Below are 22,109 nucleotides of genomic sequence, written 5' to 3'. Positions count from 1 at the left end.
GAACCATCAGATAGACGATGTTCTGTATGTTTGGAAGCCAAGGTTCCTCCCCATTTAAATATATGTGATGAATGTGACATAGTGTCCAAACAAAGTAGGGACAATGATGCCACTGATAATGATGTTGACCAAGATTCCTCAAGCGAGGGGAGTAAGCATGGTACTGCATCATCCCCTTCTGTGTCTACACCAGTCTTGCCCACACAAGAGGCCCCTAGTACATCTAGTGCGCCCATCCTTCTTACTATGCAACAATTAACTGCTGTTATGGATAATTCTATTAAAAACATTTTGTCCAAAATGCCCACTTATCAGAGAAAGCGCGATTGCTCTGTTTTAGATACTGAAGAGCATGAGGACGCTGATGATAATGGTTCTGACATACCCTCACACCAATCTGAAGGGGCCAGGAGGGAGGTTTTGTCTGAGGGAGAAATTTCAGATTCAGAAAAAATTTCTCAACATGCTGAACCTGATGTTATTACTTTTAAGTTTAAATTAGAACATCTCCGCGCTCTGCTTAAGGAGGTGTTATCTACTCTGGATGATTGTGACAATTTGGTCATTCCAGAGAAATTATGTAAGATGGACAAGTTCCTAGAGGTCCCGGTGCCCCCCGATGCTTTTCCTATACCCAAGCGGGTGGCGGACATTATAAATAAGGAATGGGAAAGGCCCGGCATACCTTTTGTTCCTCCCCCTATATTTAAGAAATTATTTCCTATGGTCGACCCCAGAAAGGACTTATGGCAGACAGTCCCCAAGGTCGAGGGGGCGGTTTCTACTCTAAACAAACGCACTACTATCCCTATAGAAGATAGTTGTGCTTTCAAAGATCCTATGGATAAAAAATTGGAGGGTTTGCTTAAAAAGATGTTTGTTCAGCAAGGTTACCTTCTACAACCAATTTCATGCATTGTTCCTGTCACTACAGCAGCGTGTTTCTGGTTCGAAGAACTAGAAAAGTCGCTCAATAAAGAATCTTCGTATGAGGAGGTTATGGACAGAGTTCAAGCACTTTAATTGGCTAACTCTTTTATCTTAGACGCCACTTTGCAATTAGCTAGATTAGCGGCGAAAAATTCAGGTTTTGCTATTGTGGCGCGCAGAGCGCTTTGGCTAAAGTCTTGGTCAGCGGATGTGTCCTCCAAGAACAAATTGCTTAACATCCCTTTCAAGGGTAAAACGCTGTTTGGCCCTGACTTGAAAGAGATTATTTCAGACATCACTGGGGGAAAGGGCCACGCCCTTCCTCAGGATAGGTCTTTTAAGGCTAAAAATAAGCCAAATTTTCGTCCCTTTCGCAGAAACGGACCAGCCTCAAATTCTACACCCTCTAAACAAGAGGGTAATAGTTCTCAAACCAAACCAGCCTGGAGACCGATGCAAGGCTGGAACAAGGGTGGAGACAGATGCAAGGCTGGAACAAGGGTAAGCAGGCCAAGAAACCTGCCACTGCTACTAAAACAGCATGAAGTGTTGGCCCCCGATCCGGGACCGGATCTGGTGGGGGGCAGACTCTCTCTCTTTGCTCAGGCTTGGGCAAGAGATGTTCAGGATCCTTGGGCGCTAGAAATAGTTTCTCAAGGTTATCTCCTGGAATTCAAGGATCTACCCCCAAGGGGGAGGTTCCACAGGTCTCAATTGTCTTCAAACCAAATAAAAAGACAGGCATTCTTACATTGTGTAGAAGACCTGTTAAGAATGGGAGTGATTCATCCTGTTCCATTAGCAGAACAAGGGATGGGGTTTTACTCCAATCTGTTCATAGTTCCCAAAAAAGAAGGAACATTCAGACCGATTTTAGATCTCAAGATTCTAAACAAATTTCTCAGGATTCCATCGTTCAAAATGGAAACCATTCGAACAATTCTTCCTACCATCCAGGAAGGTCAATTCATGACCACGGTGGATTTAAAGGATGCGTATCTACATATTCCTATCCACAAGGAACATCATCGGTTCCTAAGGTTCGCCTTTCTGGACAAGCATTACCAGTTTGTGGCACTTCCATTCGGATTAGCCACTGCTCCAAGGATTTTCACAAAGGTACTAGGGTCCCTTCTAGCGGTGCTAAGACCAAGGGGCATTGCAGTAGTACCTTACTTGGACGACATACTGATTCAAGCGTCGTCTCTGTCAAAAGCAAAGGCTCATACGGACATTGTCCTAGCCTTTCTCAGATCTCACGGGTGGAAAGTGAACATAGAAAAAAGTTTATTGGTGCGAATCCAAAGGCGACTCATGGAGTAAGATCAGGATTCCTAGGATTTTGTCCTTTCTCCAAGAAGGATTAGAGAAGGGACTAGCAGCGAGTTCCTTAAAGGGACATATATCTGCTTTATCAATTCTACTGCACAAGCGTCTGGCAGATGTTCCAGAAGTTCAGTCGTTCTGTCAGGCTTTAGTTAGAATCAAGCCTGTGTTTAAATCTGTTGCTCCGCCATGGAGTTTGAATTTAGTTCTTAAAGTTCTTCAAGGGGTTCCGTTTGAACCTATGCATTCCATAGATATTAAGCTTCTATCTTGGAAAGTTCTGTTTTTAGTTGCTATCTCTTCGGCTCAAAGAGTTTCTGAACTGTCTGCATTGCAATGCGACTCGCCTTATCTTGTTTTCCATGCTGATAAGGTGGTTTTGCGTACCATACCTGGATTCCTTCCTAAGGTTGTTACTAATAGGAATATCAATCAGGAAATTGTTGTTTCTTCTCTGTGTCCTAATCCTTCCTCTAAGAAGGAGCGTCTGTTGCACAACTTGGACGTGGTTCGTGCTTTGATGTTTTACTTGCAAGCAACCAAAGGTTTCCGTCAAACATCTTCTTTGTTTGTTGTCTATTCTGGAAAACGTAGAGGTCAAAAAGCTACGGCTACCTCTTTCTTTTAGGCTGAAAAGCATAATCCGTTTGGCATACGAGACTGCTGGACAGCAGCCTCCTGAAAGGATTACAGCTCACTCTACTAGAGCGATGGCTTCCACATGGGCTTTTAAAAATGATGCTTCTGTTGAACAGATTTGTAAGGCTGCGACTTGGTCTTGGCTTCATACCTTTTCCAAATTTTCCAAATTTGATACTTTTGCTTCTTCGGAGGCTATTTTTGGGAGAAAAGCCACAAGTAAAGGATGAATCCGTGGACTCGTCGTACCTTATAGAAGAAAAGTAAATCTATGCTTACCTGATAAATTAATTTCTCCAACATTGGTGTGTCCGGTCCACGGCGTCATCCATTACTTGTGGGATATTCTCCTCCCCTACAGGGAATGGCAAGGAGAGCACACAGCAAGAGCTGTCCATATAGTCCCTCCCAGGCTCCGCCCCCCCAGTCATTCTCCTTGCCGCTCTGAACAAGTAGCATCTCCACGGGGATGGTGAGGCATACCTTTTGTCCCTCCTCCTATATTTAAGAAATTGTTCCCTATGGTCGACCCCAGGAAGGACACATGGCAAACAGTCCCTAAGGTCGAGGGGGCGGTTTCTACTCTAGCCAAGCGCACGACCATTCCTATTGAGGACAATTGTGCTTTCAAAGATCCTATGGATAAAAAATTGGAGGGTTTGCTTAAAAAGATTTTTGTACAGCAAGGTTACCTCATTCAACCTATTTTGTGCATTATTCCTGTCACTACAGCGGCGTGGTTCTGGTTCGAGGAACTGGAAAAGTCGCTCAGTAGGGAGACTCCGTATGAGGAAGTCATGGACAGAATTCACGCACTTAAGTTAGCTAATTCCTTTATTTTAGACGCCGCTTTGCAGTTAGCGAGGTTAGCGGCGAAAAATTCAGGGTTTGCAATTGTGGCGCGCAGAGCGCTCTGGCTAAAGTCTTGGTCGGCGGATGTATCTTCCAAGACAAAATTTCTTAATATCGGGGGCGGAGCTAACCGCTGAACTGAGCAGCATGTCTGAGAGGAGCTCTGCTCTGAAATACTGACAAAACAGTGTTTAATAGTGAATCTACTGCTGAAATATCAGCCCAAGCACTACTTTAAAGCTAAGCTGGACTCTCCCTTGCATTTGGAGATTGATGAGACTAACCTTATAAAATCAGCCAGTTTCCTACTATCCCTGCATTTGCTTACAGCGGGACCTACCTAAAAGAGGCTGCGGACGACACTGACAAGGGAGCCAGTTCTCCGGAGGGTCGGGGCTCCGCTCCGGAGAATCTATTAACTGTGCACCTACTATTCCCTAGAGAACCCTGCTTGATTGCGGGAGAAGAGCCGCCGGAGGTGAGGCGGACACTGAGGCCACTCTTCGCTGCTACCTACTGCGAGTCCTTATCTCCGGAGGGTCGGGGCTCCGCTCCGGAGACTCAGAAACTACTTCCCCCTGCTATCACCAGCTACTACCCAGCTGTCTGTCACTCTGCTCCGGAGGGTCGGGGATCCGCTCCGGAGCGCGCACCCAGAGGCCGGGACACCTGTCTAGAAGAGGTCGGTACTGGATATCCTAACCTGCCGTAGCTGAAGGACTCTGAAGATCAGCACATCAACAAGAGGACAACCACTTTCCTGATTGGAGAGGGAAATATAGAGGCCGAGGCTCCCGGTTCCCACAGAAATAGTAGCCAGGCCTACCTGTTGCGCAGTCTTCTGGAAAAGGCGCGAACCTGCGCCATCTTGGGGCCTTGCTTCCTCACTTAGCTCTGACTTGGCCCGAATAGAGTCTATCTGGAGGAGCGCTGCTGTCGTTACCAGACGACCGAAGATAGCTAGTTCCTCACCCCCACGGGTGCCTAACAGACCGGCCTATGAAAGTAGCCTCCAGACAGTAACGGTGAGACCCTGTGCCTACAAGACCTGGATATAATAGCTGGGCCCACGCGGACATACAGGTATTGACCTTATAAAGTTCTAAACCTACACCTTGCCACTTTGCTTCACATCTTTGAAGACACCCTTCCAGCTTACTAGACACTCCCCCCTATCCTTCTCCCACTAGTCCCACAGCTGGGTTTTTCGAGCCACACCAGAGATATAACTTGCCACTATCAGGAGGCCCCATTAAGTCAACGGTATACATTACCAACCTGAGGTGACTTATACTTAAACTTACATTTGTTCATGGGCTGTTCCCATATATGGGCCCACGGAGCCTGATACTACTGATACCATAGTGCAAAGACTATCTGCGACATAACAATTCCAGATATACATCCACCCCCTGCAGCGGTGGGTTTCTACCCAGATTTCACATCAGAAACTTGAGCTGCTGCACCAGCGTTACAGTCCTTAGGTTTGCTACCTGAGGTGTAGTCTCATCTCACACCCTGCATTAACAATAACAATTCTCTTGTTCACAGGTCTCTTACAGGTTTTAGCCTGATAAAGTTATATTACTACTGTTGTGTTCTGGATATTGCTCTCACTAATCTCATTATAAACTGCAGCTGCAATTAATATTTTCTATATATGTATATGTAAACTACTGTGTTCATGTGTTGTGCAACATCTTGTACTATATGGAGAAACTATAGAGCTCTATCACAGTGCTAAAGGGGAGAGAATACCCTTAGGACATATATATAGAGGTTTACCCACGTAACTATTGGATTGGTATTTACCGTGAAGCCACTCTTACAATTTTAACCCCAACGTAAATTAAAACACTCATAGGGTCCATTACCCCCCAAACAAAACAAGAAGGAGCAGTAGAAGGGGGAAAGTTTGAAAGGCATCCTATTAGCCACCTAAGCACTTAGAGTGTACTTCTCTGGGACATTTTCATCTCACATACCTTGATATTGCCAGTGACCCTGGGAGCAGCACCTTAAAGTACGAGCAATTAGAGGCTCCTCAGTGTACCATCTAAGAGAGGAGCTCTAGGTATCCAAATATTCCCCAATTGGTATCTCTCAGGGGCATCACCAATCGCTTTGCCTGAAGCTGCCCTCTATCAGTGGTTACATATATGCAGCACAGCCTCAGACTGTGGAAATTATATTCTCACAATAACCTGCAGCATTACTGTGTTATATTATTGCTGCTGCGTCAGCCTATGTGTCTCTGAGCTCTCAGCCCAGAGTGGAGTGTTATTTACTTACTATATCTGTCTATCACTTATTTTTACCTACAGGGCCTACCTACTATAATATTTCCAATATCTACAAGTTACAGGTTGGTCATTTAAAAGGCTGCATTTGTCTGTCCTTGTGTATTAGATTCAGAGCGAGATACTTTTGTATAAAAGACTGTTTATCCATAATTTAAGAGTGCAACTGAACTACCCAATTTCTAGGATACTACAGTAGCACAAACCCCTGGATGCGCTGCTACTCAGCAGGTACTATAGATTAGTGCCTAACTCCTCTGATAGCCTCTGACACTCTCTCCATTCATTTCCTGCTGTACGAAGAGACAGCAGGTCATATCCTCATTTCCTTTTCCCGTCCTGGCCAGGTGAGGGCAGCTTCCCTGGAGAGGGTGTCTATTGAGATTCCCACTTTACCCACCCGTAAGGAGAACTGACCAAGATTTGATAATACCAAGGGAGGAGCAGCAGAATTTCACTTTGGCTATCAGACCACTGCTAAATATGGCTACTTAAACCAAGATTGACGTCAGGGGGACTTTAGTATCACTCTCCTCACCATTGTTCTATTTTAACATATTCTACACTACAGAGCTAGGGTTCCAACACCTGATTTGGCAGAAGGAACAAGCTTGAAACCATGTCCCAAACTTCCAAAAGGAAAACTAAACCGTCTCACCCTCCCGGAAAAACAGTTGCAGATCATTTTAAAAACCATCATACTGGAAAAGCCCAAATGTACAGGGAATCCACCTCTGCATTGGAGGGTAGTGAATCTGAAGGCAGTATAGACTCCCAATCTCCTATACCAGATACTCTATCTGCAAACATTGTGGATGTTTTAACCAGGCGAATGAACCTCCTTCAAGAGACACTGACAAAGGAAATTAAGGGTTCCACAGCTGAGCTCCGTAGAGAAATTAGTGCATTGGGAGAACGCACCGAAACTTTGGAGCGTAAGCAAGAAGATCTAGCTGTAGACCATGCCCATCTACAAGCCTATTCCCAAAACTTAGCAATTCAAATATCTGACCTAGAACTAAAACTAGCCGACATGGAAGATCGCTCCCGACGGAACAATCTGAGATTCTGCGGAATACCTGAAGAGGTTGCCCCTCAAGACCTGGAGTCTTATGTTCTGGAGTTCTGTAATATCTTACTGTCCACTGCGGAGACGCCTGGTCTCCTACTCGACAGAGTCCACAGAGTAGCCCGACCCAGATCTGTCTCTCAAGAAAAGCCTAGAGATGTCCTAGCTAGGATCCATTTCTTTACCCACAAGGAGAAGATAATGAGAGAACTGGTTAACAAACCCCAACTTCCTGATAAGTTTCAACAAATTGCGGTGTTCCCGGACATTTCCAGCTACACTTTGCAAAAGAGACGTTCCTTCAGAGCCATCACCCAAATTTTGAGAATGGAAAATATCAGATACAGATGGGGATATCCGACAAGGCTTATAGTTTCTAAAAATGGTGAGACTCACACGATTTTTACCCCTAAAGAAGGTTTCGACCTGTTACAGGACTGGGGCCTGGCTCCTCCTAAACCCCGGAAGGACACTGACTCTTTGCTCTCTAGGGACCGGTCGGATATTACGGATATGACCCAACCGTTACAAAGATCGAATGTAAAGGACGTTCCTCTTACCACTGAAATACGGGCGGGCGCCCCAGATTTTACCCCTAGGCTACAAAAGCCTACCAAATGATAAACAAAGAGCTCTGGTCTGAGGCTAGTAAAACATGTATATACTGTTAAATGTATTTATCATGTGTTAGTTAAGTATTCCCCAAAGGAGAGGGGGAAGCCTACGATCTCCCATAGGGAAATGGGCACATGCCCAGCGATACCCGCTCTATTCCCTCACTAACCACCATTTTTATTTTTTTTTGGATGGGACTCGTGGGATCCCCCCTCTTCTTCTAGCTTTATAGGTTGCTTGATCTCCCTTAGTCATACACAGGTTATAGTACTAAATTGTTCTGAGAGTTAATGGAGTTAAAGCGTATTATCTACCACTAATGTTAAATATGACTGTGCTCACAGAAACGTGATGTTTTATTTAGTTTTAAGAAGAATACACTGGTGTATAGATTACCAAATGATAAATAAACAGTTTTGGTCTATAGCTAATAATACAAAAAAGGGAAAGAGAAGAAGAAAAAAAAAGAAAAAATGTATGTATTGTTAAATGTATTTCCTAGATATTAGCTATCTACCATGAAAGGGATATGAGGAGACCTGCAACCTCCCATAGGAGAACGGGCGCTTGCCCAGCAGCACCTGCTCTACTCCCTCAGTAACCATTTGTCTCTGTTGGGACTTACGGGGTCTCCCCATTCCTTTTCAGTCCCACAGTTGGTTTAATCTCCCTCAGGCACCTATATGTTGATGACCTAAAATGTTTAGTGTAATACTAAAGTTTCTAACATATTTTATATTACTGACCTTACGTGTTACTATGTTTGCAGAATTGTGTTGCTTTATTTAGTTTAATGGAAAAACATTGGTATATTCCTTTTATTCACACTCCCCCAATGACAGTCAATCTCTACATACAAGTTAAATACTTGTACCACTTCCCCCCCCCCCCATATACGCAAATTCTATTTGTGTTATCCCCTCTTACGGGGACTGGAGAAGTCAGTTTAGTATCTAGACACGCTTCTCCCTTTGGTGATCCAGCGGTTCACCATACCTGATAAAGTATTTAAAACCTCACTTACTAACATCGATACACTTGGTTTAAATTTATAAGACATTTATTATATTTTCTGAACTGAATAGTTGTGTCTTTTGTTCACTTATTCAATATATGCCTTTTTCATCATTCTCTAGGTAAAATTAAGCTCCATACAGGAAATAATCCCTAGTGGTCCCTCTTGATCGTTAATACGATTTACAAGTTGGGACGAGGGCCACACTTCGGTGCGCAGATCCAGGCGGGGTGAGTCTACCACCAAAACCCTTCCCTCTAACTTCCCTTTCCCTATCCAATACCCCCCCCCCCTCCAAACTCAACATGGCATCAACCCCTAATAACATTTCCTTTGCAACATTAAATGTCAAAGGACTTAACTCACAGGAAAAGAGAAGTATGCTTACCAATACCATGAAGTCTCTGAAAGTACAAGCTATGTTTTTACAAGAGACACATTGGTTGGCGTCCACCCAGGCCCCCTATAGGACCTTGGAATATCCTGTAGTAGTCCTATCTTCTCATACTGAGAAATCTAGAGGGGTAGCGATTGCCATACACAAATCCATGCATTTTGAACGTATTCACGCTGTGAAAGATAACCAGGGGCAGTTCCTACTACTCAATTGTAAACTAAACGGTATACTATTCACTCTAGTGAACATATACGCCCCAAACCAATTGCAGTCTAAGTTCCTGAAAGAAGCACTGTCAAAAATTGAGAAACACAAAGCGGGGACGACCATACTAGGGGGTGACTTTAACATGATATGGGACCCCCTGCTAGACAAGAAGGTTCAGAGTGGGAAAACAATAGACACATACTCTATAACTACTGCTAACAAATTCCGGCAATGCATTATCCAACATAATCTGTATGACATCTGGAGGGCATTGCACCACAATGACAGAGACTATACATATTTTTCTAGACCCCATAATTCCTACTCGAGGCTCGACCATTTCTTCACTGACTCATGGACACTTAACAGAGTCCTCACATCACACATCAGGGTCTGTCCATGGTCGGATCATGATATTCTGATGTTCACTCTCTCTACTGATTTAACTACAGAATCTAGACCTAGCTGGAAATTTCCAAAACAAATGTTCCAAGATAAAACATTCAGAACCTCCTTACAAGCCTCTATTGTAGAGTTTCTGAGAATAAACGAAACCCCGGATATGTCCTCCCAAACAGTATGGGCTGCTTTGAAGGCGTATGTAAGAGGGATATGCATTCGAAGACAAGCAATGCTACAACGTCAAGCAGGTCTGCCCTTGGGCCTCCTTATGGCCGAGCTTCGTGCTGTAGAACAGGAGAATAAAAACTCTCCAACTACATGCGTAGCCGATAAAATTAAGGAACTGCGAATGCAATTGGCGGATAGAGATCTGCAGAGAGTTAAAGACTCTTATGCTAGATTCAAGAAGCTGATGTACTGCCAAGGTAATAAGGCCTCAACCCTACTTGCCCATAAATTAAGGAGCAGGACAGCGGCAGCTAGGATCTTATCCCTCCAGAGAGGCAATATGTCGGTCTACTCACCTAAAGAAATTGGAGAGACGTTCGCGGATTATTACTCTGACCTGTACCATCTTAAGCCCTTGATGGCTACCAATGAGTCCTCCTCACGTGAGGTAGTACACTTCTTACAGACGCTGGGTTTGCCAACCCTCCCAGATGAAGATGGAGATGCACTCAAAGCTCCATTTTCCCTAAATGAGCTTAATTTAGCCATTAAACATACTCAGAATAACAAGGCTCCAGGTCCAGATGGGTACCCGACAGCCTTCTATAAATTGTTCAAACCGGAATTGCATAGGATCCTCCTCTGAGTCTTTTCTGAAGCCCGAGAGGCAGGATCATTCCATAAAGAATTTTTACAAGCAGTAATTCTGCCCATTCCTAAACCAAACAAAGATCCCTCACTATGTACGAGTTACAGACCGATCTCCTTGATCAACGGTGACGTAAAACTATACGCAAAGCTATGGGCTAACCGCCTTAATAGCCTACTCCCGAAGGTGATACATACGGACCAGGTCGGTTTTACGTTTGGTAGAGAAGGCCCAGACAATTCCCGAAAAATGTTGAACATACTTACAGAAGCCTCCCGTTTGAGATTGCCCATGCTGGCCCTGTCACTGGACGCAGAAAAAGCGTTTGACAGGGTCAGGTGGGAATACTTATGGCACACGCTTGCTCAATTTGGCATACCAGAGGACGTGATTAAGGCAATCCGCGCCCTGTATTCCTGCCCCACTGCAGTGGTTAAGGGGATGGGGTTTGCCTCTCCAGAAATATGTATCACCAATGGCACCAGACAAGGATGCCCCCTGTCACCCTTAATTTTTTCCATGGCTATTGAACCCCTAGCCCAGGCTATTAGGCAATCACATATAGTGAGAGGGGTCCAACTTGGAGGAGCGACTGCGAAGATCGCACTGTACGCAGACGATGTTACGCTCTTTTTAACAAACCCAATAGGCTCCCTACCAGCGCTCTTTGATATTATCACTGAGTTCGGAGCTCATAGTTACTACAAGGTAAATGTCACTAAAACGGAGGCTCTACCAGTATACATCCCAACATTTGAACTGGATATCCTACAAACATCGTACTCCTTCCAATGGTCGCGAACCACCCTTCGACATCTAGGGGTCCAACTTGGCCCTGACCCGAAATTAGTTATTTCCGTTAACTACACAAATCTTATTAGAGAGGTAACTGAGCTTACCTCCTCATGGAGTCTTAAAGAAATTTCATGGCTGGGCCGTATCGTCTCCTTCAAAATGACGATCTTGCCAAAAATTCTGTACTGCTTTCGATGTATCCCTCTCAATGTACCCAACGCTTTAATAGATAAGCTCCAATCTCTTGGGCAACGTTATATTTGGAATAAGTCCAGGCCCCGAGTAGCTGCGAAAATACTTCAAAAACGATATGAACGTGGAGGGGTTGCAATGCCTTGCATACGTGGATACTATGAGGCAGCCAGGCTTTCTCATATCACAGCGTGGGCAGACAAAGGGGAACAACAGGGTTGGAAATGCATAGAAGCATTGACCCTCCCTCTGGGCCTAAAGTTGGCAGACTTACCCTGGATCCCTAGTCATTGCTTTGACAGCCTGGGACTACAAAATGTTATTATCAGAGATAATCTGAAAATTTGGTACAACCTTAGGAATCTGCGCGACATTGCCCCACATCCGTCCCCCATTCATTCCATACCAGCCTTACTGGCAGCCCTCCCCGACACGCACATACAACAGTGGAGTGAATGGGACCTGAAGGTGGTCTCGCACATATACCTCTCGGGCATCCTGATCACACCCCATAATTTAAGTACAATTCTCCCAGAGCCCCCCCCCCCCCCCCGTGGGCCTCTTTTGAATACTCGAGGCTTTACGCTTTTATGACATCTTGGGGTTTCACCAAAGCCCTAAACAGGCCCCTGACTAACTGGGAAAAGCTATGGCAACTTCCTATTAAGACTCCTAGACTCATATCGTTCCACTATGATCTCTTGCAGATGTCCACTAACAAAGACAGACCCTGGCAGCTAAGGGCTTGGGAGGGTGATTTATCCAGACCTATTTCAGATAAAGACCTATGTACAGCTATGACGTTAACTAAAAAAACGGTACACTGTGCAAATACATTAGAGGCCTACATGAAATTATTCCTGAAATGGTACTATACTCCCACGAGGCTGTCCCAGATGTTTCCTACATCGTCCCCTTTATGCTGGAGAGATTGCTTGCAAAGAGGCACAGATATGCATGTTTGGTGGGACTGCCCAAAGCTGACACCCCTCTGGACTCAGGTAAAAACCCTCTGTACTAACCTTGGGCTCTCTGTTCCACTCACTCCCGCAATTGCCCTTCTACACATTTTCCTGAGGAACATTCCATCCCACGTTTCTAAATTGGTCATCTTTGTCCTAGCGGCCACAAAACTAGCGATAGCAAGAGCCTGGAAACAAACCCAACCCCCAGATATTACAGCTGTTACATCCATAATGCGGGTTTATGCCAAAATGGAACAAAGTTTCTACTCCAATATGGACAAGGAAGAGCTGTACTGGCGGATCTGGGAGACCTGGTTTAACCATCAGGGAGATCAAAGCTAAATTTATGGCCGAACTGATGGTTCTGGCCACTCCCATTATCATAATTCCACTTCTAAACCCAACTGATCCCCTCCCCCCCCCTCTTTGTCTCTTGCCCTCCCCCCCCCTTCCTATAATAAGGAAGCTCAGCCTCCTCCTCTCCCCCCCCCCCCCCCTCTTCCCTTAACAGGCCTCCCCCGCCTGGAAATGCGCACTGCAATTACTAAATGAAGTATACGGTCAAGTATCCCTAGGCTGACTTCACGAAGTCCCTAGAAAAGTTGAGTCAATATATAGGACTGAAGTATTACTCAGTCCTTGTATTTAAAGCCTGTACATACTGTTCAAAAATGAGGTTTCCATAGTGAATATTTTTTTTGTTCATATTAATTGAAAGAGAGGTTTATATGATAGATATCTTATTTCATATTTGACATACCTGAATTATGTGCTTAGCATTTTCATTAATAGCAATGTCTACTGTGTTATTATAACGACATAATACTTATATCTATGTAAACCTGTTAGTCACCTGCGTTGTGACATCTGTTGTAATGTTTAATTCTCAATAAAAAAAAAAAAATTATTGTAAAAAAAAAAAAAATTTGCTTAATATCCCTTTCAAAGGTAAGACCCTTTTTGGGCCAGAATTGAAAGAGATTATTTCAGACATCACTGGGGGAAAGGGCCATGCCCTCCCACAAGATAAACCTTTCAAGGCTAAGAATAAGTCCAATTTTCGTTCCTTTCGCAATTTCAGGAACGGACCGGCTTCCAACTCGGCAGCCTCTAGACAAGAGGGTAACGCTTCCCAGACTAAACCAGCTTGGAAACTAATGCAAGGCTGGAACAAGGGTAAGCAGGCCAAGAAGCCTGCTGCTGCTACCAAAACAGCATGAAGGGGTAGCCCCCGATCCGGGACCGGATCTTGTAGGGGGCAGACTCTCTCTCTTCGCTCAGGCTTGGGCAAGAGATGTTCAGGATCCCTGGGCACTAGAAATAGTCTCTCAGGGTTATCTTCTGGAATTCAAGGAACTACCCCCAAGGGGAAGGTTCCACATGTCTCACTTATCTTCAAACCAAATAAAGAGACAGGCATTCTTACATTGTGTAGAAGACCTGTTAAAGAGGGGAGTGATACACCCAGTTCCAACTGTGGAACAAGGTCAGGGGTTTTACTCAAATCTGTTTGTAGTTCCCAAAAAAAGAGGGAACTTTCAGACCAATTCTGGATTTAAAAAATTCTAAACAAATTTCTCAGAGTTCCATCGTTCAAAATGGAAACCATTCGAACAATTTTACCTACAATCCAGGAGGGTCAATTTATGACTACCGTGGATTTAAAGGATGCGTATCTACATATTCCTATCCACAAAAATCATCATCAGTTCCTAAGGTTCGCCTTTCTGGACAAGCATTACCAGTTTGTGGCTCTCCCATTCGGGCTAGCCCCTGCTCCAAGGATTTTCACAAAGGTGCTAGGGTCCCTTCTAGCGGTTCTAAGACCAAGGGGTATTGCAGTGGCACCTTATCTGGACGACATTCCAATCCAAACGTCGTCTCTTTCCAAAGCAAAGGCTCATACAGACATTGTTCTAGCCTTTCTCAGATCTCACGGGTGGAAGGTGAACGTAGAAAAGAGTTCCCTGTCTCCGTCGACAAGAGTTCCGTTCCCTTCTTGGGAACGATAATAGATTCTTTAAAAATGAAGATCTTCCTGACAGAAGTCAGAAAGTCAAAGCTTCTAAACGCTTGTCAAGTTCTTCACTCTATTCTGCAGCCTTCCATAGCTCAGTGCATGGAAGTAGTAGGGCTGATGGTTGCAGCAATGGACATAGTTCCTTTTGCTCAAATTCATCTAAGACCATTACAACTGTGCATGCTCAAGCAGTGGAATGGGGACTATACAGACTTGTCTCCAATGATTCAAGTAGACCAGATGACCAGAGACTCACTCAGTTGGTGGTTGACCCAGGATCACCTGTCCCAGGGAATGAGTTTCCGCAGACCAGAGTGGGTCATTGTCACGACCGACGCCAGTCTATTAGGCTGGGGCGCGGTCTGGGATTCTCTGAAAGCTCAGGGTCTATGGTCTCGGGAAGAGTCTCTTCTCCCGATAAACATTCTGGAACTGAGAGCGATATTCAATACTCTCCGGGCTTGGCCTCAACTAGCGAAGGCCGGATTCATAAGATTCCAGTCAGACAGCAATCCACATCCCAGGAGTAGACAACTGGGAGGCGGATTATCTGAGTCGTCAGACTTTTCATCCGGGGGAGTGGGAACTTCACCCGGAGGTGTTTGCCCAGTTGACTCAATTATGGGGCATTCCAGACATGGATCTGATGGCGTCTCGTCAGAACTTCAAGGTTCCTTGCTACGGGTCCAGATCCAGGGATCCCAAGGCGACTCTAGTGGATGCATTAGTGGCGCCTTGGTCGTTCAACCTAGCTTATGCGTTTCCACCGTTCCCTCTCCTTCCCAGGCTTGTAGCCAGGATCTAACAGGAGAAGGCCTCAGTGATTCTGATAGCTCCTGCGTGGCCACGCAGGACTTGGTATGCAGACCTGGTGAATATGTCATCGGCTCCACCATGGAAGCTACCTTTGAGACAGGATCTTCTAGTACAAGGTCCATTCGAACATCCAAATCTAGTTTCTCTCCAGCTGACTGCTTGGAAATTGAACGCTTGATTTTATCCAAGCGTGGGTTTTCAGATTCAGTGATAGATACTCTGGTCCAAGCCAGAAAACCTGTGACTAGAAGGATTTACCATAAAATATGGAAAAGATATATCTGTTGGTGTGAATCCAAGGGATTCTCATGGAGTAAGATTAAAATTCCCAGGATACTCTCCTTTCTCCAAGAAGGTTTGGATAAGGGATTGTCAGCGAGTTCTCTAAAAGGACAGATTTCTGCTTTATCTGTCTTGTTACACAAACGACTGGCAGCTGTGCCAGATGTACAAGCTTTTGTACAGGCTTTGGTCAGAATCAAGCCTGTTTACAGACCTTTGACTCCTCCCTGGAGTCTAAATTTAGTTATTTCAGTTCTTCAAGGGGTTCCGTTTGAACCCTTACATTCCATAGATATCAAGTTACTATCTTGGAAAGTTCTGTTTTTGGTTGCTATTTCTTCTGCTAGAAGAGTTTCTGAATTATCTGCTTTGCAGTGTGTTCCACCCTATCTGGTGTTCCATTCAGATAAGGTTGTTTTGCGTACCAAGCCTGGTTTTCTTCCAAAAGTTGTTTCCAACAAGAATGTTAACCAGGAAATAGTTGTTCCTTCTTTGTGTCCGAATCCAGTTTCAAAGAAGGAACGTTTGTTACACAATTTAGATGTAGTCCGTGCTTAAAGTTCTATTTAGAAGCAACAAAGGATTTCAGACAAACTTCTTCTTTGTTTGTCGTTTATTCTGGTAAGAGGAGAGGACAAAAAGCTACTGCTACCTCTCTTTCTTTCTGGCTGAAAAGCATTATCCGATTGGCTTATGAGACTGCCGGACGGCAGCCTCCTGAACGAATCACAGCTCACTCTACTAGGGCTGTGGCTTCCACATGGGCCTTCAAGAAGAGGCTTCTGTTGATCAGATATGTAAGGCAGCGACTTGGTTTTCTCTGCACACTTTTGCCAAATTCTACAAATTTGATACTTTTGCTTCTTCGGAGGCTATTTTTGGGAGAAAGGTTTTGCAAGCCGTGGTGCCTTCTGTTTAGGTAACCTGATTTGCTCCCTCCCTTCATCTGTGTCCTAAAGCTTTGGTATTGGTTCCCACAAGTAATGGATGACGCCGTGGACCGGACACACCAATGTTGGAGAAAACAGAATTTATGCTTACCTGATAAATTACTTTCTCCAACGGTGTGTCCGGTCCACGGCCCGCCCTGGTTTTTTAATCAGGTTTGAAAAATTTCTTTCTCTATACACTACAGTCACCAGGGCACCCTATAGTTTCTCCTTTTTTTCTCCTAACCGTCGGTCGAATGACTGGGGGGGCGGAGCCTGGGAGGGACTATATGGACAGCTCTTGCTGTGTGCTCTCCTTGCCATTCCCTGTAGGGGAGGAGAATATCCCACAAGTAATGGATGACGCCGTGGACCGGACACACCGTTGGACAAAGTAATTTATCAGGTAAGCATAAATTCTGTTTTCTTCTGTGGTGCGACGAGTCCACAACCCGCCCTGTCATTTTTAGACAGATTATAATTTTTTATTTTAAACCTCAGTCACCTCTGCACCTTTTAGTTTCTCCTTTTTCTTCCTGTAACTTCGGTCGAATGACTGGGGGGTGGAGCTAAGGGAGGAGCTATATAGACAGCTCTGCTGTGGTCCTCTTTGCCACTTCCTGTTAGCAGGAGGATAATATCCCACAAGTAAAGGATGACTCGTCGTACCATAGAATAAATTAATTTATCAGGTAAGCATAAATTTACTTTTTTGCATGTTAAAAAATAAAATTACAGAATTATATCATGCCAACTACCCCCCATGTACAAATCTATAAAACAAGATTTAAATAATTGGAGTAAACTAAGATTCTCGTGGTTTGGTAGACTATCGGCAGTCAAAATGATGGTGTTACTAAGGATTTTATACCTGTTCCGCACCTTACCGATAGGAATCCCAACCCCAGACCTAGATGACCTCCAAAAACGTATAAATAGTTTTATAAGGGGAAACAAAAAAGCTAGAATTCCCACGGCAATCCTCAATAGGAATAGAAAATTGGGTGGGGTGGGGGCACCAAACTTCAAACACTACTACCAAGCAGCTAGACTGGCACAGACAGCCCTTCTCAACGACCCTGATGAGGACATTGTATGGACACAACTTGAATCGGATATTGCGGGGTTTGTACCACGCAATCTGATTCTCTGGGACCTAAAGAGGTGCTTTAATAGAAAATTCCACAAATTCCCTGTTATAGATTTTATGATTAAACAATGGTCCAAGTTGACCACCTCTTTGGCTCTACTTCCCCAACACTCCATTAAAACTCCACTCACATGCATAGTCAGACAGGAACTGGTCTCGATTTTAAAGAAATGGGAAAATAGAGGACTCTATAGAATAGCAGACCTCCTGGAAAGGGGTAAAGTGATGAGCTACTCCCAGTTACAAGATAAATTACAGCCAATTAAACTAGAATGGTTCTTGTATCTAAGCTCACCTCTATCATTCAACCTCTCTTACCAACCATAGCTAAAAACCCTCCCTCCATATTAGAGAATATGTGTAGTGTCACATCTAGACCAAAGAGCACTATTTCAAGGCTTTACCACGCAATCCAATCCGTCACAGGAAACTCTAAATCCACTCTGCAGACTAAATGGGAAAAGGATATTAATAAGGAAATAGAGATTCAGGAATGGCACATAATTCTATATAATGCGGGGAAAGGATTACTGAGTGCAGACATGCTGGAAAACTGCATTAAAACCAACTTTCGTTGGTATCTTACACCACAGATAACCTCACACACCTCTAGAAATAGATCCAGACTTTGTTATAGAGATTGCGGAGAGGAAGGGGATTATAAACACATGTGGTGGGACTGCCCCCACACACATAGAGTCTGGAACCAACTATCTTGGTTTCTAAGTTTTATTTTAATTTATCCATGGAGCAAGCCTTACTTCACTTTAGACTTAGGAAATTTAATAAACACATTAACTTGTTCATTAAGATAACATGCACAGCCACAAGGGTATGTATAGCTCGTCATTGGAAGGAGGGTGCCCCTTCTTGGGAGGAAATCATACTCAAGATCAAATTTTACTACAATATGTCAGCACAGGCAGCATTTACCCTAGACACCCAAGAAACCTTCCAGAAGGTTTGGTATTATTGGGTTTTACACAATATGGCCTAACATACCATTCTAGGTCAACAGAGTCCTTCCCACAGGGCACCTTTCCCTCATGCGTATTTGGCCCTCCGTTGTGACAGGAGAATACACATCATGTTCGGAGTGATGTGGTCAGGAGATAATCCCTTCTCTGTATCTTGTTTCCCCCTCTTTACTTTACTTCCATTTCTTTTCCTTCTGTTAGTCCTTTATTATGTTGTTCCTCTTCTTGGAAATATGTTGTTTTGCTGGGTCAAAGTGTGATCTATTGTGTTTAGCAATACTAAATATTTATACTCATGCCAGTTTTTTATTACATTGATTCCTTTATTATAACGGTTGATGTGTATAGGCTTCCTATGTTGAAGAGGACTCACAATTTACGGTATTTGTTGATCTTGTATTTTGTAATCCTTTCTACACCACTTACCATGTAACTTTTGGAAACCAAGATTCATGTTATTATGGACTGTTTCTTTATCCCCCTTTTTTTTTTTTTTTTTATTATGCCTTTATTACAAAAATAATAAAAATTACTTTATCATAAACAAAAGTATTGTGAAAAAAGCAAAAAAAAGAAAGAAAATAGATTTAAATATGATATCTAGATTTCTCTCTATATATTATGCTTGTCCCACCCTCATTACTCATGTACTTCTCTGCTTGGGTATTAGTTTCCCAGAAATAATGAATTGTGGACTCTCACCATCTGTATGGTAGAAAATATAATTTATGCTTATCTGATAAATTCATTTATTTCATGGGTGTGAGCGTTCACATAGTCCCCACCCTTTTTAATAATGAAAAAATATTTACACACATTCTAGTTTAAGAAGAATATTTTTATGTGATGGTATTTAGCGCTGGTGTGTTTTTTATTAATAATTATAAAGTGTAGCTGTAATTTTAATGCTGATATATTATGTGAACACTATTTTAGAAGCGCTACTTTTTAAATTACATTACAAAAACTGAATTCCAGAAATATTTATTTGCATATATTTTATACATAGTTATTTTATACATTACACAACATTTTTTTTAAAATATGTAATAGTAATCAGATGTGAAAAAAGTATTACAGGTAAAGAACATTTGATATTAATGCAACATTATACAAAAAATTAAAACAGAATGCTTTGTGCACACAAGTAATAGTTATAAAGAGTAGTTTTGGAACTAAAATAATTGAATTACTCAAATTGTCTATGAACACAGTTTCAAAAGCTCTAAAATACTGTAAATTTTCAAAGAATATATGTAAAAAAACAACTGTATTAATTTCGATTTTTTTTTTTTAATTTTTTACAAATAAATGATTCTGGTGAGCCCTTAAAAATATGTGCTAGCCTCCGTTAAAGGAACAGTCTACACCTTGGTCACCTTAAAGTTTTACCTTAGATGAAGCTGCAAATAGCCTCCTGCACTCGTTCTATATCATGCTGCAGGTATGGTAAAAAAAGTTATTTTAAAATTAATATTGATTCTGGCCACTTTGAAATGGCTGCCAAAGTCAGCCCACTGATGACATCATGATCTGGGCTGCATCTAGGCACTCTGCTGAATAACATTAACATTCTATTGAATCCAACTAGTGAAAATTTTGTGATTGGATGCCATATGCTATCCAGATTGTGATGTCATCAGTGGGCTGAGCTTGGCAGCCATTTCAAAGTGGGCAGAAACAATATTAATTTTAAAATAACTTTTTTACCATACCTGCTGCATGATATAGAAGAGGTGCAGGAGGCTATTTGCAGCTTAATCTAATGTAAGATGAATAAGATGTAGACGGCCCCTTTTAAGGCTTTAGCTTGGAAGTTGGGGAAAGGTATTGCAGTCATAGCCGGTCCCCTCCGCTTTTAGTTGACAAGAATTTTTAACAGTTAAAATGGTTTCAAAATATTATATATTTAATAAATAACATTACTCCCATTGTATTTCTTATCAACAGGTGAATTTACAAACTACAGTAATCCTAGTCATGGTCAGACTACAGATTCTTCTTTCAATCTTCATCAATATCAAAAAAGTAACGTGGAAAATTTGTTTTAAACATCACATTTTTAGTGATCTGACAATGCATACACATGAAAGAGATAATTTTCATGTTCTGACTGGGAAATGTTTTACTTGGAAATCACATCTTATTAAGCATCAGAAAATTTGAAAAGGAGAGAAACCATTTTCATTTTTCTGACTGTGGGAAATGTTTTACTCTAAAATCAAATATTACTCACCAGAAAATTCATACAGGAGAGAGAGAATTTTCATGTTTTGAAAGTGGGAAATGTTTTACTCAGAATTCAAGTCTTATTTATCATTAGGAAATTCATAAAAAACGGAATCGGAGCTTAACCTGTTAAGTGCAGAGGGCAACACTTAGTTGTCATCCGTACAATACCTAGAGTGCTGATGATGACTTCATGTCATCCTCTGGGGGCTGCACTTTTTAGAGTTGTTTAAAGCCTAGTCTGCACCACAAGCTGTTACCTAGTGTTTGTGTCATTCCTAGGGGATCTGAGGTCCTCATATAGTTTAGAATAGCCAAGCAATCATCCAGAATCACAAAATATGCCTTTATTTGAGTAGAGTTTCATGAGAGGGAGCCCCTATATACAGATTAAAGTTATATAAATAAACCTAAACCCTTTTTTGAAATGTAGGTATTGTTGAGGACATAAGTGTAAAAGGCCTCCAAATGCTTTTATCTGTATTAGGATAGTCCCCTGGGCTGCTTGACGTGCATTGTGGTAAAATATAACAAATACATTTTTTATTTTTTTTACTTTTGATTTTCATTAGCTAATTTCTATTAATTTCTATTAAAAATATCAAATTATTCTCAAATGTTTGTTTATTATTAAGGCTACTTAATATAATTATAGAACCACAAAACATTTGACTTTATAACTGAGGAAAAAACTTACTGTATTGTATACAACCTTGTTTTTAAAATTGTAATAAAATATTTTTTCACACTTTTGTTGTAGCTTTCTCACTGTAGGATATATACATAAAATAATACTATAGGTTTAAACTGCTAGGTCTGCTGAATATAGTTTGTGTGGGTTTCTCTTCCAGTTGTGCTTAAATGTGAGCAGCCTCTAAAAACTCAACAACTGCACAGAGTTGTGATATGATACAACAGCTAAAGGGTTGAATAAACATTAAACACTTTTTAATATTGTTTCAATATGTGTATTAAACTACTTCGCAATATACTATATTTATTCTGCCCCCTATTGGCAGCTCACATGTTAAAACTGATGTCTCTCTTATCTAATATCTTCTGCTGAGGATAATTATGGACAGATAAACTGATGTATTTCTTATCTAATCTCTTCTGCTGAGGATATTTATGGACAGATAAAATGTGTAAACAATGTCTATAAAATAATAGAGCCTTAAATCCCTG

The 22,109-nt window shown here is 42.4% G+C and overlaps 1 protein-coding gene across 3 annotated transcripts in view; it reads left to right on the top strand.

Annotated features, from left to right (window-relative positions):
- The window catches only part of LOC128657322 (uncharacterized), a 97,686-nt gene extending 76,014 nt beyond the window's left edge, over positions 1 to 21,672 (top strand). For all 3 annotated transcript variants that reach the window (XM_053711623.1, XM_053711624.1, XM_053711622.1), the window contains one exon: positions 20,646 to 21,672. In XM_053711623.1, the coding sequence (XP_053567598.1) occupies positions 20,646 to 20,746 (101 nt within the window). In that variant the 3' untranslated portion in view covers positions 20,747 to 21,672. The remainder of the gene's footprint in view (positions 1 to 20,645) is intronic.
- The last annotated feature ends 437 nt before the right edge of the window (positions 21,673 to 22,109 follow it).

Source organism: Bombina bombina, chromosome 4, assembly GCF_027579735.1.
Source record: "Bombina bombina isolate aBomBom1 chromosome 4, aBomBom1.pri, whole genome shotgun sequence".
In the NCBI taxonomy this organism is placed as follows: Eukaryota; Metazoa; Chordata; class Amphibia; order Anura; family Bombinatoridae; genus Bombina; species Bombina bombina.
Note: the sequence above shows the minus strand (reverse complement) of the source record. Positions and strands in the feature narration are given on the sequence as shown.